General features: G+C 36.4%; 1 protein-coding gene across 1 annotated transcript; it reads right to left on the reverse strand.

The window, feature by feature from the left end:
• Positions 1-8,530: 8,530 nt before the first annotated feature.
• LOC127084463 (dehydration-responsive element-binding protein 3) lies at positions 8,531-9,565 on the reverse strand. The gene has a single exon (XM_051024917.1). The coding sequence runs from the start codon at positions 9,461-9,463 to the stop codon at positions 8,873-8,875; it is 591 nt and encodes a 196-aa protein (XP_050880874.1). The 5' UTR covers positions 9,464-9,565; the 3' UTR covers positions 8,531-8,872.
• Between the last annotated feature and the right edge of the window lie 7,833 nt (positions 9,566-17,398).

Below are 17,398 nucleotides of genomic sequence, written 5' to 3' on the forward strand. Positions count from 1 at the left end.
GACCTTGTGACTGCTCAAGCTACAAACAAAAGATGTTAGTGACATATTTTTGTGCTTTTGGTTAGTAAATAAAATTAGAAAAGCAATAATATACAATTCAAGCATGCTTGGTGATCTCAAACCAACTCACAAGAGATCCCACCCAAAGGTAAAGGAGCCAAGATGCTTAGGATCCTTGAGGCAATGCAAATGCAATGTTATGATGCCATGAGGGATCTTAGGGTCAAAATTGGGATCTTACACTTATCAACACCCAAGTTCCATTGATATTGACAAGACTTGATTGGATCAACCAAGAATCAAGGGTTTGTTGTGAGTCACGAGCATGGAGTCAAGTTAAGAACCACCCCAAAGGAGTGTACTAAGGATAAAATCCTGTAGACCATGTTTTAAAAAGTTCCCAGAGTCTTAATTCCATCTATTGGATATTACGGGTTATGATGACTGACTCATCAACCCTTAATATTCTCAAGAGAAACTCGTCTGAGTGTAGTATCGCGTAACAACAATTATCAAGTCTACACCTGAACAGTCTCTGCACTACGTCCTAAATAGGCCAAGTTGGGTTAAATGTTCTACGGTCCCCATCTTCTCGGACCCCAAATCAGATAAAGTAACGTCTAACCACAAATAACTTGTGTGACATTAATAGCTCCAAAAGGGTCTCCACTGATTAGATGGGTCTCAAGCCAACTTGTTAAGGACTACTCCACACAAGTCGAACACGACTATACCATCCTCCTACCTTAATTGCACTCAAGTTCGGGTTAGAACTTATCTCACCACTCAGAGATCACCAAGCACAACAAGCAGATTATATCACACAAACAAGTATACAAATATCAAATATACAATTATACACATAAAAAAGTAGGCTAAACCCACTGAGGACTACTCCCCAGCAGAGTCGCCATTTAATTTATGTAGCGGTAAATTCATGACCATCAAGCTATGGATAAGCTTATCGTCAATAAAACCAGAGTCACCACCACGCTTTTATTGTTTCCAAAGGAAAAGGGAAAAGTACGAACAAAACCCAAAGATAAAAAAATTTCAAATGAAAACTAATAAAATACCAGAGATTACAGGTAAGGGGGTTGGTTACACAGAGGGAAGGTGTTAGCACCCAAAGTGTCCTAAGTACTCCTAGGGAGCCCTTTTTTATGTGTGTATGTGTTTTTGGTATAAAAGATTTTTGAAACAAATAAAGTGTGGGGATGAGAAGAAAATTCATTAATTATATTTTTGTGTTTGACAAGACCTTCGGACTTGTGCCTACGTACCAACATAAAAATGAGGGATCAAAACCTCGTAGTTCGTGGTATCAATTTCAAAATGAGTGGATTGCTTTTAATTAAAACTTAAATTTAAAAGAGGCATAAAGGGCCTAAAAGATTTTGAATGGGTGTTAGTTCTTTTTGTCTTTTGAAATTTTAAGTCAATATGGTTAGATTCATTTACAAGTTTTATTTAAGAAAAGAGTTTAAAAATTTAATGACATAAGGCCAAAGTTTCTAATTTGCAATAATGTCTAAGTTTAGAAATCACAAGCAAAGAATATTTTTGAAAAGGGGGAGAGATTTTGAAATTTAAGAAGATGGGAGGAGATGAAGAGACTAATCCTAAGAAAAAAAATCAAAAGTTGAGATTTGAAAAGATCTGACCAATGGGATGCCATCCAATAGACAAGAATGTCATATAGAAACCCATTTTTCCTTTGGACTTTAAATCAAGCAATATCAATAAGTAAGTAGCAATATGAAGAGAAAGGCATCAAATAAAGATAGCCACATCCAAGCAAGCAACTTCACAATATTCTTCTTAATCTTCCAATGTATCAGATGACATACTCCTTGATTGGCTCATAATAAGGCATTAGACACAGGTTCAAAGTAACAATTGTATGAAGACCATGTAGCCGATGAATTCATGTGGATCCCAATACTTACATAAGATGAAAGCTCAAATCACAATAACTTGGTTTCAGAAATGTTGGCATTGGTCAAGTCCTTTTGCATAGGGAATGTTTCCTAATTCTAAGTCCGAAACTCAGATGAACTCAACAGTTCACACAAACATTTTTTAGGGTTTTTGTTGTTTATTAAGTATTTTAAGGTCCTAAGACCACAAACACAAACAAGATACACAAACAAATATATACAATCACAATATATGGCTCAAGTGAGCAAAGTGAAAATGGCATAAACATAAACAAGTTAAATGATATGTAAATGACAAATGAAATGGTAAATGACTTGAATTTAAATGACATAAGGTAAATGACTTGAAATTAAAAGAAATAATAATAGAAGTTAGTCAAATGTTAGTTGATTAGATGTTAGTGGTGTTTTACTTTTCAATTGATTAAGTTATTCTTTGGAGAACACTCAACCCTCTATTCACAAGCATAGATCCTTGAGCTAAGACATCTTTCAAAGGAAGGAAAAAAGGCCAAGTTTCCACACAATACCATGAAAGGGGGGAGACTTACAATCTCACTTACTAGAATGTTATGCCTTTGAGTCAAAACTTAGCGCTATGTTAAACAATCGTAATTGGACTTATGTAGACTTCACAACTATTTGAGGCCGGACAATAATTTTTTTGGTGTTAATGCATGTTAGAGATATGGTATAATGAACGATACTCCTAAAACATACCACACACAAAAAGAAAAAGATCAAAGGATGGACCTATCTCATCCATACTTGTATTGGTTCATCTAACACAAAGTTATTGATGAACCAATTAGCCTTAGGATATTGAGACATCATTGGTCAATGGAAAGGATGGGAAAGAATGGGATTGAAGATGAAGAGGGAGGGAAAATGAGACAAACACAAATTGGTCATGGGAGGACCTTTATCAAATTAAAATCATTCATTCATTTTGGGTGATGAAATGTACATTTTATCAATCCCCTAAATCCAATGATTGTAATCCAACAAAATTCAAATCAACTTTGACCAAGGCCCAAACACATATTCAAACTTCACAAGTTAATAAAAATGGCTCAATATAATTTCTACACGATTAATCAACTAAAAATCAAATTAAAATGCATTTTAATTAAATTATGTTTGATCAAAAACCTAAAACCTCTTCAAAACATCAAATAAATGGCTAAGAGATTTATCCTAGGTCAAACAAGGTCAAAGGACCTTACACAATTTTTTTTATAATTTTTGAAAAGTCAGAAGTATTTTTAAACAATTAAAAATATGCACAAAAACAATTAAATCATAAAAAATATCAAAATTAATCCAAAAAATAATTTTAATTCAGAAAATGAAAGAAGAAAATATTTGAATTTTTTTTTGTGAAAGTCCCATATTTTTTGGATTAAGAATGAAATTAATATGAATTAATTAAAAATAAGGGATTAAATGAAATAAACAGAAAATTAAAAAAATAAGGGCCATCTGATCTCCCTCATTAATTGAGGTGGCAGATCAAATGGCCAAGAGCGCGCGTTCCACATGCACATGAGTCAAACACGCTGCAGGCATGGTAATTATAATGGACGCGTGAGATTAGAAGATGAGACACAGATCAGATGGTCCTGGACAAGCCAACATACCACCAGAGCCCTAGCTCCGGTCATCTTCTCCGGTGAGAGCCACCGGTCTGGTTCAAGCTCAACTCAAAGGAAAATTAAAAGTGAATACACTAATTAGGGTCAAAATTGGGGTCTTACACCCCCTTGAGCATCAATGGTTGATCACACTCTAACTTGAGGAATCAACAAAGCCCTAGTTGAGAAGCCATGCTTGATGCTCTTGATGAAAAGCTCTATCTTGCATAATAAAATTAAAGGAAACAAAGCATATTTCTGTTATTTTGATTAGTTGTTATATAAGTAATGAACATATAAAGATAAAGGTAAAATACCAATAAATAGGTGCTTGATGATCCCTACAAAAAAGAAAACCAAAAGATGAGAGGGAGAGGACCAAGATGTGATCTTGTTTGTGTGCAAGAATGCAAATGACATGTGGGATCTTAGGGTTAAAAATGAGGGTATGACACACATACAAATCATCAATCACTCGATCCATTTCAAAATCATTTTCATAACATTTTCACAAGAAACTTGATGAAAAAAAGATGGGGTGTACGTACTAGTGCAAAACATTTTCAAGTACTTAGGTTATCGGTCGTACGTAGCTTGTGGCCTGATACTTGTCTTCCATTCAAAACACTTAAAAATAAAATGAGTTTAATTCGGTCCTCTTAGGGAGAAAAGGAGTGGTTAGGATACAAATGTCCTCTCAGCACCCGTGTATTCCGATTGTTGGTTGTGCTTAGCCTGTGGTTAGATGTTTGTCTCCCTCTAATTACCAATGATTAAAATCGCGTCACAAATTTCACAAATAAAACTTTTGGGATGAAAAAGAGTGATTAGGATGTAACTGTCCTCGCAGCTCTCAAGTATTTCGATTGTCGGTCGTACTTAGCTTGTGGTTTGATACTTGTCTCCCACTTAAAATCAATCATAACCAATCAAATATTATTCTTCTGCCTTAGGGAAACATTCAAACCTCTCAACCATTCAAGTACAAAAAAAAGACTCTTTTTTCAACACCCTCAACATTGCATCATTACCTCATCAACAATACACTCCTTTTTGGACCAAACACAATCTTATCTGGAATTTATACATTCTTTGGGTTAATTACCTCATGGTTAAATACCCATTTCTGAACCAAGAACCTTTCTCTTTCTTATTTGCCTTGTCAGACCTTGTGCTTAGGAAAATTCTTTCTTCATGCATTCTTTGTCTGTGCTTAGACAAACCCATTTTCTTTCTTGTTTGCCTTGTCAGTCCTCGTGTTTAGGCAAATTCTTTTTTTTATTGTTTTCCTTGTTAGACTTCGTACTTAGGCAAACCCCTTTCTCATGCATTTTTTGCCTTGTTAGACCTCGTGCTTAGGCAAACCCCTATCTCATGCATTATTTGCCTTGTCAGGCCTCGTGCTTAGGAAAACACCCATTAGGATAATCAACAACAATACTATATCTTTAGTAAAAGGAATAAAAAATAAAAAATAAATGAATAATTATAAATTACTATGTGATATAAAACAAGGAATCAATTTTCTTCCATTGCAATGAATCAGCTACATGAATTTTTTTTCAATCACACACTCTTTCATCTGCATGCCATATAGTATTATTTACATCATTTGCATTAGAAAACAATTCCTTGAACCTTTGAATTACCGATAGGTACCACATCATCTTGGAAGGAACACCCTTTCTAATTACACTATCATCACCTTCAATACCATTGGCCTTTTCTTGTAGCGTGACTCACACATCTCGGACACTTATTCAAGTTTTCATATTCTTTCTTATATAATATGCAATCATTATGACATGCATGCATTTTTGACATAATGCAAACCCATTGGGCACAATATCTTCTTGGCCTCATAACTACGGTTCGACAATGTGTTACCCTCTAGAAGCATTTCTTGCAACAATTCAAGCAATTCAATGAAACTTTTATTCTTCCACCCACCTCTTGCCTTAAGATTAAATAGTCTTAACACAACTAACAATCTTGTCAAACTTTTGCATCCCAGATACAACGACGCTTCCATGTCTCTTTGCAAAATATCTACCGCATTAGCATTCTTGAAAGCATCTACCACAATATCACGAATCATGTCTTCTAGAGTATCATTTATAAATTCATTATCATCTTCAATTGTATGTGATAGAGGTCTTTTTTGTCACTTCAACATGCCATACCCATTTCGTGTAATTATGAATAATTCTATCACAACCTAAATGATTGAATATTTCATCCCTTGGATGTTTGTGCATATTTCGGAAAATTTTACAAGGACACTAAAAAATCTCCTTCTCCTTAGGAAGGTTTTTCCCCGCAAAATCAAGAAATTGAATCACTCCATTCTCATGCTCTTTACTTAATCCATTGGATTTCATCCAACTACAATCCGTAATCACATACAACTTCAGAAAATAAAATAAAAATAGTACACAACCAACAATAACTACCAGAACAATAACAAATAACATAACAACATTATAGTAAATAATATTAGTCTCAAAAACCATAACAACAACAACCACATACGACAACAACATCAACGACAGAACAATAACAACAACAACAACGGTGACGACGACCAACGACTACAACATCAACAACCAAAACAACAATAACAACATTAATGGAGAATTTATATATACAAGAAATATGACGAGAGACTCAACAAAGAAGAATTCAAGCTTACTTTCTCCTCAGAGTCTTGGGAAACTCCTTCGTTCGCTGGAGAAGAATGAGTTTCTTTGGTTCGCTAGGGCGCAAAAAGTGAATGAGACAAAACATTATAATTATGAAAGAATAAAAATTGTTTTTAGAGTTTTTATCTCGTTTTTCTTCAACTGAGGAATAATATCCGACGTAAAATGTATAAAAAATAAAGTCGTCTTTTTAGTTTTAAATAAAACATAAAATTGCAGGAGTTAAGAATTGAAGCTCAAACACTGAACAACATTTTACGTAGGTTTTTCTAGAAACCCGAGATAAAAGATAAAGTTTCTTTAAAAAAATAATATACGTTCCCGATCATTTGATCTCGATTTTTCAATAATTAAGATAAAAATTTAGTTATAAAATATAGTATTTATAGTAGTGTTATTCAAGAAAAACTTCATTCTAAACTCATTCATGTGCTTCCTGATTCTACAATTGTTCCAATAGTTGACTTGCTTACAAAACCTCTACATTATCATGCTTTGTCTTCAATTTTGTCCAAATTAGAACTTTGTAGTATGCATTTAGCTTAATTCTATTTAAGGGAACATATTAGCTTAATTCCATTTTTGTATATGCCCATTTGCGTTATCAGGCCCGGTTATTGTTGTGCAAGTATTATTGTTACAGTTAGTTTGTGGTTATTTAGTTTTTATTTAACTAACTCAAAACTATGTATATATACATCACTTATGCTATAATTCAGTAAATTAAACAATTCACTTTTTACTATCATAACACACTTTGTTTTCTTTCTCTCCGAGATCTTCAACATCAACAATTCACGTTATAAAAAGAGATTAAGGTTAGAACCTATTTATAAACATACAAACTACTCACTCCAGAGTTAAATCAAACTTTAAGAATGTTCTCAAGGTTCAATTAACCCAAATTAAATACAACACAATACTCAAACCAAACCATTGTTTTTTATTTGAGTCAAGTATCCAACTAAAAATTTAACACTAAGATGTAAAACATCAATGAATTGGGTTAGTGGGACTAGTTAAAAAAAAACTCTATATTCTATAAAAATTTATAATCAAAATACTTTTAGACTTGAAGATTCGTGAATCATAAACTTCTCATATTTAATAAATAAAATATACAATTTATTGCTTAAAAATCAATTCACAATTTGAATCAAATTCATTAGAAAAAATATATCATATATAAACATAGTTGAAATTGATTAATATGCAGGTTGAATTAGTTTTAATGGTCAGATCCATAAATTGATTGATATTCATGATTAAAAGCCAGAACCATTATCATTAAAAAAAAATAAAAATTACATATCTATCTAGGCTTAAATAACGCTGTATTTGATAATAAGGATCACGATTCGATCATCCGCAACTATAATCATCAGGAATTGAAATCAGTTAATATCAAAATTAAGAATCAGATGAGTCGATCCCGTGAATCAGATATGGATTGTAAAAAAAACTATGGGTCTTGGTCAAGGCACATTGCTCTCGCATGATGCATCCACCGTCCATCTCAAGAACATACAAAACAACCAATAATTTAGATTTGAAATCTACATTATTTAGCAGAAAATATCAGTCCTTGGAGTCAAATCGTAACTGACAAAACGACAATTAGTACATACGTGATCTGTAACTCATAATTCATGAACCTCCAAAACCATCTTTTCTCAGTCTACTATCCATCCAAGAAAGAGAAGAGAATTTACATTACATTACATTCCTTCAAACCACTCTCACTCTTTAGTATATTACTACATGTGAATTATATGTGTTTTCTCTTTTCTCTTTTTTTCATGTCAAAACTGATGTCTTATACATATACACATCACACCAAGGAGAACCAATCATCACCCACCATTTGCCAAATATATGTGTGATCAACAACATACCATCTCAAAAATTGAGAGTGAGAGGAGTGCTATAGTGGGGTTACACATAATTAACTTCTCCATTAATCACTTCACCAACGACATTATTAATTGAAACTGGTTAGATAGCTTATCGTCAAATTATTAACATCATATCATTATTTTCAATACTTCCCTTTCTATCCTTTTCCTTCCTTTTTTTTCTTTAACCAACCATAAAAACAAGGACTTTTTCTTTAATACAAACGAGGCAATTAACCACCTGCATGTCATTAAAACATTCGTTGCCAAAACAGGAAAAGTGAATCTCATAGTTAAATTACCATTTTTTCAGCATGAAGTCAGCTCAGATGATAGTCGGTGCAGAGACACACGAGAAGTGAAGAAGTTAAAAGATTCAATCCACTGACGAGTAGAAAATACTAACATATCGACTAATATACTAATGACTTATTAAAAAAAACGACTTTTTCTCTCTTATTTATTTATTTATTTATTTATTTCTAACAATAATTACAATTCAATTGAGAGAATAAAAAACACACAGAAACAAAAGACACAGCAGCATACTCATAACAGAAAAACCACAAGTGGCTGCAGAGACACAGACCAAAACTAAGAAGAACAAAAAGAAGAGATTTATACAGAACAAGAATAGAGAAAACATCTGAGAGAAATATCGGTGAAGGGCTTTATAGTAAAATCATCAAACTCATCTGAAGCTAGCCATAGTTACTATAACCTCCACTCCAAAGAACATCTTCCATGGTGTGCAAGCAAGGAGGCTGAAACATCCACGAAGCGTCGATAGAGTCCATAAAGACAAACTCCTTCTCGAATTCACCACTGTTTTCTAAGCTAGGAAGTTCAATGATCTCACTCAACTCATACGGGGTTGCTGAAGAAGGAAACTCCATGTGAGCGGCTTTCGTAGCAGCGGCCTGAACATCCCGGGGAGAGACTGAAGCCGGGCGGGGGAGCGAGTTGGCTAACTCGGGGAAATTGAGAATGGCAGCATTTCCTTTGATGCTGAGAGCGGCTACGTCGTGGGCTCGAGCAGCCATTTCTGGAGTTGGGAATGTGCCGAGCCATATTCGGGACTTTTTCTTCGGCTCGCGGATTTCAGACACCCATTTTCCCCAGTTTCGCATACGGACGCCGCGGTAGAGTGGATGCTTGTTTGTGTTTGTGTTTGCGTCTCTAATGCGTTTGATTTTTTGGGATTGGGATGGTGATTGTGAGGATTGGGGTGGTGAATTGTTGGAGATGGTTTTGGTTTCGGAGTTATGAGGTTGTTGAATAGTAGTACTCATGGTTTGGTTTGGGAGAGGAGAAGAGAAGAGAAGAAATAAAGGGAAGTTAATGGGGCGTGACCCTTTTTTGTGTCACTTGCCAATGAGACTTATAAAGGTTGAGTTGAGTTGATATATTGAGTAGTTGTTTAGTGTAAAGGACTAACTGGACCCACACGTAAGGAAAATGGGTCATCAATCCAGATCCCATGCAACCTATATTGTTGTGTAATTGTATGGAAACGACTGTAGAACGTTAGATTAAGAAAAAGTAGTAATTGAGAGAAATGATATCTTTCTCTTAGTGTATTGGTTTATGTATTGTAAAAGTAGTAATTCAGAGAAATGATATCTTTCTCTTAGTGTATTGGTTTATGTATTGTATAGCATGATGATGTAGAGAATTTAATATAATGGTTAGGGTGGTAAATATTTATGTTCTCTTGTTTAAGTATGCTATGCAAAAGTAAAAAATTAGGCGGTGTGAGATTGAGTTATATGAGAATGTGAATTTAAAATCTTGTTTCGTCACCTAAAATATGAAGGTGGAGCCGACATGCGAGTCTTGTTTTTCTAAAGACCAAAAATTAAAAAAATTACGGTGAATGCATCCATTTTGTCATCCTTATTAATGATCATTGATTTACTCTTTGAGGAGTCTAGACTTGTGACCGCAGGCAAACAATCACATTATTAAAAAGTAAACTCTTTAGTATTCATCGGTTTAAGACACTATATTAAGTTTGATTTAAAATTTAATTTATTTTAAAATAAAAGTAATATTAAAAAGTGATGTGGTATTGAATAACATTATTGATTAGATGATCAGTGTTTGTCCAATTAAATTCAAAGAATACTGAAGTATCGACTCGATAAGAATTGGTTCAATTCAAATTTGGTTCGAGTTTGACACAAACTTTTTTTAAGATTAAATTCATTTTTTTAAGTTTATGAACAATTCGGTTCAATTCTTTAGATTTATCTCATTAATTTCAACTCGATTGTTTCACGAACTTAAAGACCATTTTTCTACATCCTATATTTTTTAAAAATATTTTATATGTAAAATTAATATTTTTTAAAAGGAAAATATTAAACCAATAACATCTCTATTAAAATTTTGTTTTAAATTTCTTAAAATTTATTTTCAAACACTAAAGTAATTTTGAAAATAAAATAATAAAAGTTCTCCTATGGTCGCCAATTTACCAATTATTTTAATTTTAATCTCTATTGAAAAATCTTTAATATTTTGATGATGGAGTTTTTAATTTTTTAAAACATTATTTAAATGAAAGTAAAGTCATTTACTATTAAAGTCCAAAATAGCCAACACTACTAAAATAGGCCGAAGTCGAAATGTTGTGTGAAGTAACATGTTTCGACACTTTGACACACTAACACAACTCAACATATTAGATGGTTCGACATTTCCTTGTTCTGTCAAGAAACCTGCTTCGACACAATGAATTACAATTCAACACACCACCTAATTCATTTTTCTAAGCTATTTACATTCATCATAGCTCTTAGTCTTCTGAATACTTCGACATGCAGTTTGTTCGTCATGATGTCTGCAATCTGATTCTCAATTCTACAGTGTTCCACATTCATCTTCTCATCTGCTACCTCCTCTCGAAGATAATGGAACCTCATTTCGATGTGCTTGCTTCGACCATGTTGTTAGCTCAAACTTTCGACGCCCTCAAAATTAGAAAATATGCACAGCTGGTTTCGACCAAGAAGTGATTCGACCAGCTAGGGGTAGATCGGCTTAGCTTATTGGATAAAGATCAAGCTCATAGCTGAAATTTCGGAGCAGTTCCTTGAGGAGCGGTTAGAAACCGGTTTTCGATTAGAGATTTGAAATTTAAATAAAAGAGGGAAGATCACCTTCGTCAGAAACCGCAAGGAAACACGTGGAGCAGAGTGAGCGAATGCACGCATGCAGGGCGCCACGTGTATCCACGTGATTGAAGGACCATCAAACCGGTTATTTCGATCTAGTATAAATATAGGATATTAGTGTTAGAAAATGTGTGTCAAATTGTGTACAAAATCTGCAAATTTACTAAGTATTCGTGTGAAGAAGAATTATAATACGCAGAATGTACGTTGTCTACATCATTGTTTAATCATTTCAAAGCATTATAAATATGTCTTTACTTTCTTTTCAGAAACACTCTTCCTTGTTCTTTCTTTCAAACACTTTATTTTTACGTTGTCATTTGCAAATTTAAAGATCCTTTGGTTCCTTTCCTTATCTTAAACTTTTACCTTACAGTCTTAAGATTCTAGTGCTTACAAACTATTTTTGATTATTTTCAAGCCTTTTACAGTTCTCGTCGTTTACTTCATTTTTCTTTACTAGTTCTAAACGCTAATTTAAGACTTTTCTTTTCGTTCAAGTCACTCTTTTGTCCTTAGTTTTCTTTGAAGCTCTGATCTGACGTTTAGTTTGATCATTTATTACTATTACGTTTACGAGACACTTAGCACATGTCCTAGGATCAATCTGATCGATCCTGTGAGTGACCGAATTTACAAATTTGGAAGATCAGCGGTTGTTTACCAATTTTCAAGGTAAATAAATTGGCACGCCCAGTGGGACTAGTGCTAACGTCACGTATTGTGTAGCATCTTTGATTGTTGAGTTATGCTTGAGAAAAGAGTCGTTGTATGCTTTTAAGAAGTGGTAAAACAGCCATAAGTGACGAACGACGAACAGGGAGAGAATCACAGACGGGAATGGAGAATATGAATCCGCCAGAAACTCAGAATTCTTAAAATCCATCAACTAGCAACATAGTGCCCCCTTCTTCTTCGATAGGGACAAACACGGGCACAACGCATGCGTCCGGAATAGTTTCGTCCATGGTGAGTTCGATGCCTACGCATTCGATCTCCCATTTTGAACCAATTTTGTCTTACATTGGACCTAGGGGACCTCCTCACACTCCTTCACCAATTAGGGACATCCCAAATAGGTCGTTGGTACCCCCTAGTTTCTCATTACCATTTAGCGGTCGAGAACAACCATATGGAATGCCAACTTCATTGATGTCTAATCTATAGAACGTGGGTTCTACTTTTTTAGAATCGAAGGCTAACATAAATTCACCAGTGCAAGGGTCTGGGATCAACGCGGATCAAACCAATCAAGCGTTAGGTCTAAGACACCTAGTGCAACTACCCACTCTTACCAATAATTCTGCGGCGGCATGGAGGCAACATATGGACGAAAGCAATCATAAAATGGTCCAGATGTTAACTCAAACTTTGACCACTGTGCTAAATCCTTTGATTCAGAATACAACTCAGTCGAATCAACAGATGACAGCACAAATGGCTCGAATGTCTGAGTTTCTTGGTATACCTCAGCACCAGCGTCCCCTGCCTAGGGATTGGGTAAGAGAGAATCAAGAGCCCACGTTTGAGGAGGACCTCACCATTAACCAAATCCCACAAAATCAAGGGGGAGTAGTAGTACCCCCTAGGATTGAACCACATGTACCCATGCAACCAAGGGTGTTAATGGTAAATAGGAATCAAAATGCCGATGATATCATACGGCAAGTTCGACATGATGATGTGGCAGCAAATAATAACCTAGCAGCTATAGTCAAAAGAATTATGGTTCGAAATGGGGTAAATTTTGGCCTTAGGAGACCAAATTATACGTCGCCTTTAGCGGAATGTGTCTTACAAACAGATGCGCCCCTGAGGACCAAAATCCCCAAATTCACCAAGTTTGTTGGGGATACTATTGAGTCTACTATCGAACACGTGGCGAGATATCTAATTGAAGTTGGAGATATGTCAAATAATGAGAGTCTTCTGGTGAATTTTTTTCCAAGTTATCTTACAAAGAATGCTTTCACATGGTTCACAACATTTGCCCCAGAATTCGATCCATTCATGGAACTAGCTAGAAAGAATGTTCCATGAACAGTTCTACATGGGCCAAACAAAGATAAGTTTGAAAGAGCTGGCTAGTGTTAGATGAAAATTCACTGAGCCAATTTACGATTACCTGAATAGACTTCGACTACTCAAAGCCAGGTGTTTTACGCAAGTACTAGAGCATGAGTTGGTCGAAATGGCCGTTGGGGGCCTTGACTATTCGATTAGAAAGAAATTGGATACTCAATACCTAAGGGATATGGCCCAGTTGGCTGACAGAGTTCGACAGGTAGAACATTTAAAAGAAGAAAAGGCTCGGTCTAACAAAGGTAAAAGGGTAGCCTATGTCAATTTTAGGAAAGATCACGAAGATTCAGGAGATGAAGTTCCAGACTTCGACGATACTGAGATCGATCTTGCTGAACTGACACAGGGGCCACCACATGTGTGCAAAGTTTTAGTTCCTTCGAACGGGAAAAACCCTGTCGAACCTGAAAAGAATGACAACTTTCCTAAGAAAACATATACATTCGACGTTACAAAATATGACGAAATTTTTGACTTACTAGTCAAAGATGGTCAAATGATAGTACCTCCGGGTGCTAAAGTACCCCCTTTAGAACAAAGAAAGAAATGAGGGTTTTGTAAATACCATAGTTTTTTGGGTCATAAAACGTCTCAATGTTTTCTTTTCAGGGATCTGGTGCAGAATGCAATCCAGGAGGGAAGACTCAAGTTCGGTGATAAGCCACAGAGCCAGATGAAAATCGCCTCTGATCCTCTACAAATTGCTGAAGCTCATTATACTGAGCCAGAGAAGGTGAATTTCATTGAAGTTGCTGATGATTTTTGTGTGACCGAAGTTACTGAAGACTTTGTCCATAGGCCTGTCATGGTTAGAGCACATGAGTACTTCGAGCAGGCACCTCGTGACGGTTTGGCCCAAAGGGGTACAAAGGATGTCAAGAAAGAAAATGTTGAAGCCTCAGATGTCGAGGGTGCTGGAAATTCAAAGTTAGTGATGATCACTAAAGAAATCGCTGATAATTTCATTTAGCTAGACAAGGCCAATGACGGCCTTCAAAAACAATTCCAAAAGTTGGATATTACCGAGGATTTCCACGGAAGTTAATATGGTGGATGTATCTCGAGAAGTCTCAATGGAAGTCGAGGATGAATGTCGACAATAGGGATACAACAAGGTCACCTTACCTCAGGAGGAAGAAACACTGTCGGACTTCCTCCAAAGGTGCCAAAAAAAGAAATCAGAAGTTATGATATGCCCCAGGTGCAGTGTTGTCTTCGACAAAAAGGCAGCTCAGAATCTAGAAGGGGTTAGGAGAGTGAATCACCAAAATGTCCATAAAGCCATCCACAATAATCAAGCGGGTAAGCCAGAAAGGTCCTTTGATCCCAGGAGATATCCTGATCCTAGGCGCCCCATGGTGAAGTTGAGTGAAATCAAGCAAGTTGGACGAAACTTCCAATCCATGACCTTTAAGCCAAGCATCGAAGGATCAGATGGGAAGTGGGTCAAGCAGGCTGAGGGTAGGAAACATGGCCATGGCAAGTGGCAGAACTTCGAGGTTGAAAGAGGTTCATCGATGGCCTACCGCCAGGACTTTCGGTCTGACAAAAAGACCGCACATGTGTCTGAAAACTAGAAAGGAAAGAATCCTATGACGAGGTCCCAGTGGAGAAGAGAACAAAGAAGGTGAAAAGCCAAAAGAGAAGCTGGAGAAATGGACCAGGTTGAATCAAGTACCAACGTGATGGTGAAGAAAAAGGATGGGCCTAACTTCACCAAAAGAGATCCCAAGATTTCAAATAAGACGGTCGGAGAAAATCAGATGGCTGCCGAAGATGAGTTATTAACTGACAACTTTGACTCTGGTTCGGAGGTTTCCTTAGAAATTTTAGTCGGAGTAGTATCTGTAATGCCCAAAGAATTCGATCGGATCACCGAAGTCGATGATAATGATAGTATCACCGAGAGGGAAATGGCTGCCCACAAACCTGTTTGTTACTATACAATGAACAATGGATGTGTCGAGGAGCAGGATGATTTTTTCGAGAGACCAAGTGACACCATGAAGAGCCATTTGAAACCCCTTTTCATCACCAGAAAAGTCGAAAATATCCCAGTTAATAAAATACTAGTAGATTATGGAGCAACTGTGAATTTGATGCCCCATCGCATGTTGGCAAAAATTGGCAAATATGACACTGATGTCAAACCTCATAATATGGTGTTAACCAATTATGAAGGCAAAGTAGGTTCCACCCTAGGGGCTATACAAGTCAAATTTACTGTGGGAACGGCCACTAGGTTCACAATGTTCATGATTGTGGAAACGAAGGCAAACTACAACATGCTGCTGGGAAGAGAATGGATCCATGGAGTTGGAGTTATCCCATCTTTGATGCACCAGAGGATTATAATCTGGCGTCTAGATGGCATCATCGAAAATATAGAGGTGGATCAGGGGTATTTTAAAACCCCTATCAATCATGTTGACAATCGCCAATTCGATAAGCACTTAGCAACTATAGCTCCTTGTGATTTGGCTGAGTTTGCATTCACACCTGATGACAACGCCTACTGTTCTTTATCACTCCACCCCCACTATGGTTTTCAGTAGGACAGGGAGGTAGTGGGCGAAGACAACTTCGGATATCTAGGAGTAGTCGAAATTGACCCCACAGGGTAGGGAAGTGAGTTTAGTGATGATGACTGAGTTTGCAGCTTTAAAGAGGATTTCGGCCTACATAGCCGAAAACAAGCAACAATTGGCCTTAGAGGCCGAAGTAAAAAAATGGTTGTCAAAGGCAGTGAAGTTTCTCCACTAGTAGGTCTTGGGAAAGACTTTGACCCAAGACCTCCTAACGAAGTTCAAGACGAACAGCAAGACCAGAGGCTTGATGCGATCTATGATGACGAGCCTTTGGGTTTCGAGAAGGACCCGATAGCAACCAATATTAAGATGATGGCTCAAGATCCCCTCTAAGAAGTGGACTTGGGAGAAGGGGTAATAAAAAGGCCAACTTACATCAGCGCCAACATTCATCCTCAACTCATGATCGAAGTGGTCCAGTTGCTGAGAGAGTTTAAAGACTGCTTCGCATGGGACTACGATGAAAAGCCTGGTTTAAGCAAGGAGCTGGTCGAATTGAAATTGCCGATCAAACCTGGAAAGAAGCCGATGAAGCAGAATCCAAGACGATTTTCTCCAGCAATATTGTCGGAGATCAAGGGGGAAGTTGAAAGACTTCTCCGTTGTAACTTCATTCGTACTGCCAGGTATGTGGAATGGTTAGCTAACATTGTGCAAGTTGTAAAAAAGAATGGTACGTTAAGGGTTTGCATGGATTTTAGAGATTTGAATACTGCAACCCCAAAAGATGGATATTCAATGCCGGTGGCAGAAATGTTGGTCGATTATACTGCAGGTTATGAATATTTAAGCATGCTTGACGGGTATTATGGGTACAATCAAATATTCATTATCGAAGAAGATGTCCCAAAAACGGCATTTTGTTGCCTTGGAGCCTTAGGCACCTATGAATGGGTAGTAATGCCTTTCGATTTGAAAAATGCGGGGGCAGCCTACCAAAGGGCGATGAATTTGATCTTCCATGATTTCATAGAGACTTTTATGAAAATCTATATAGACGATATCGTTGTTAAGTCTATTTCAGGGAAAAGTCATATAGAACACCTTCGAATATCTTTCGAAAGAATGAGAAAATATGGTCTAAAAATGAACCCTCTAAAATGTGCTTTTTGTGTGCAGGCTGGAGATTTTCTAGGTTTTGTGGTCCAATAAAAAGGGATAAAAATAAACTAGAATAAAATCAAAGCCATCATGGAAGCGAAAGCGCCATCAACGAAGAAAGGTTTGCAGTCACTGCTGGGCAAGATCAATTTCCTAAGGAGATTCATCTCAAGCCTTAGTGGGAAGATGCAAGCATTTTCGCCTTTGCTTCGACTCGACAAGGAAGTGTTCGAATGGGGGCAAGCTCAGCAAGTAGCGTTCAATAAGATTAAAGCAT

This window comes from Lathyrus oleraceus, chromosome 5, assembly GCF_024323335.1.
Source record: "Lathyrus oleraceus cultivar Zhongwan6 chromosome 5, CAAS_Psat_ZW6_1.0, whole genome shotgun sequence".
NCBI lineage: Eukaryota > Viridiplantae > Streptophyta > Magnoliopsida > Fabales > Fabaceae > Lathyrus > Lathyrus oleraceus.

Bases quoted from the DNA above. Each gene is read 5' to 3' on its own strand.
- LOC127084463 (XM_051024917.1), bottom strand. From the start codon at position 9,463: ATGAGTACTACTATTCAACAACCTCATAACTCCGAAACCAAAACCATC.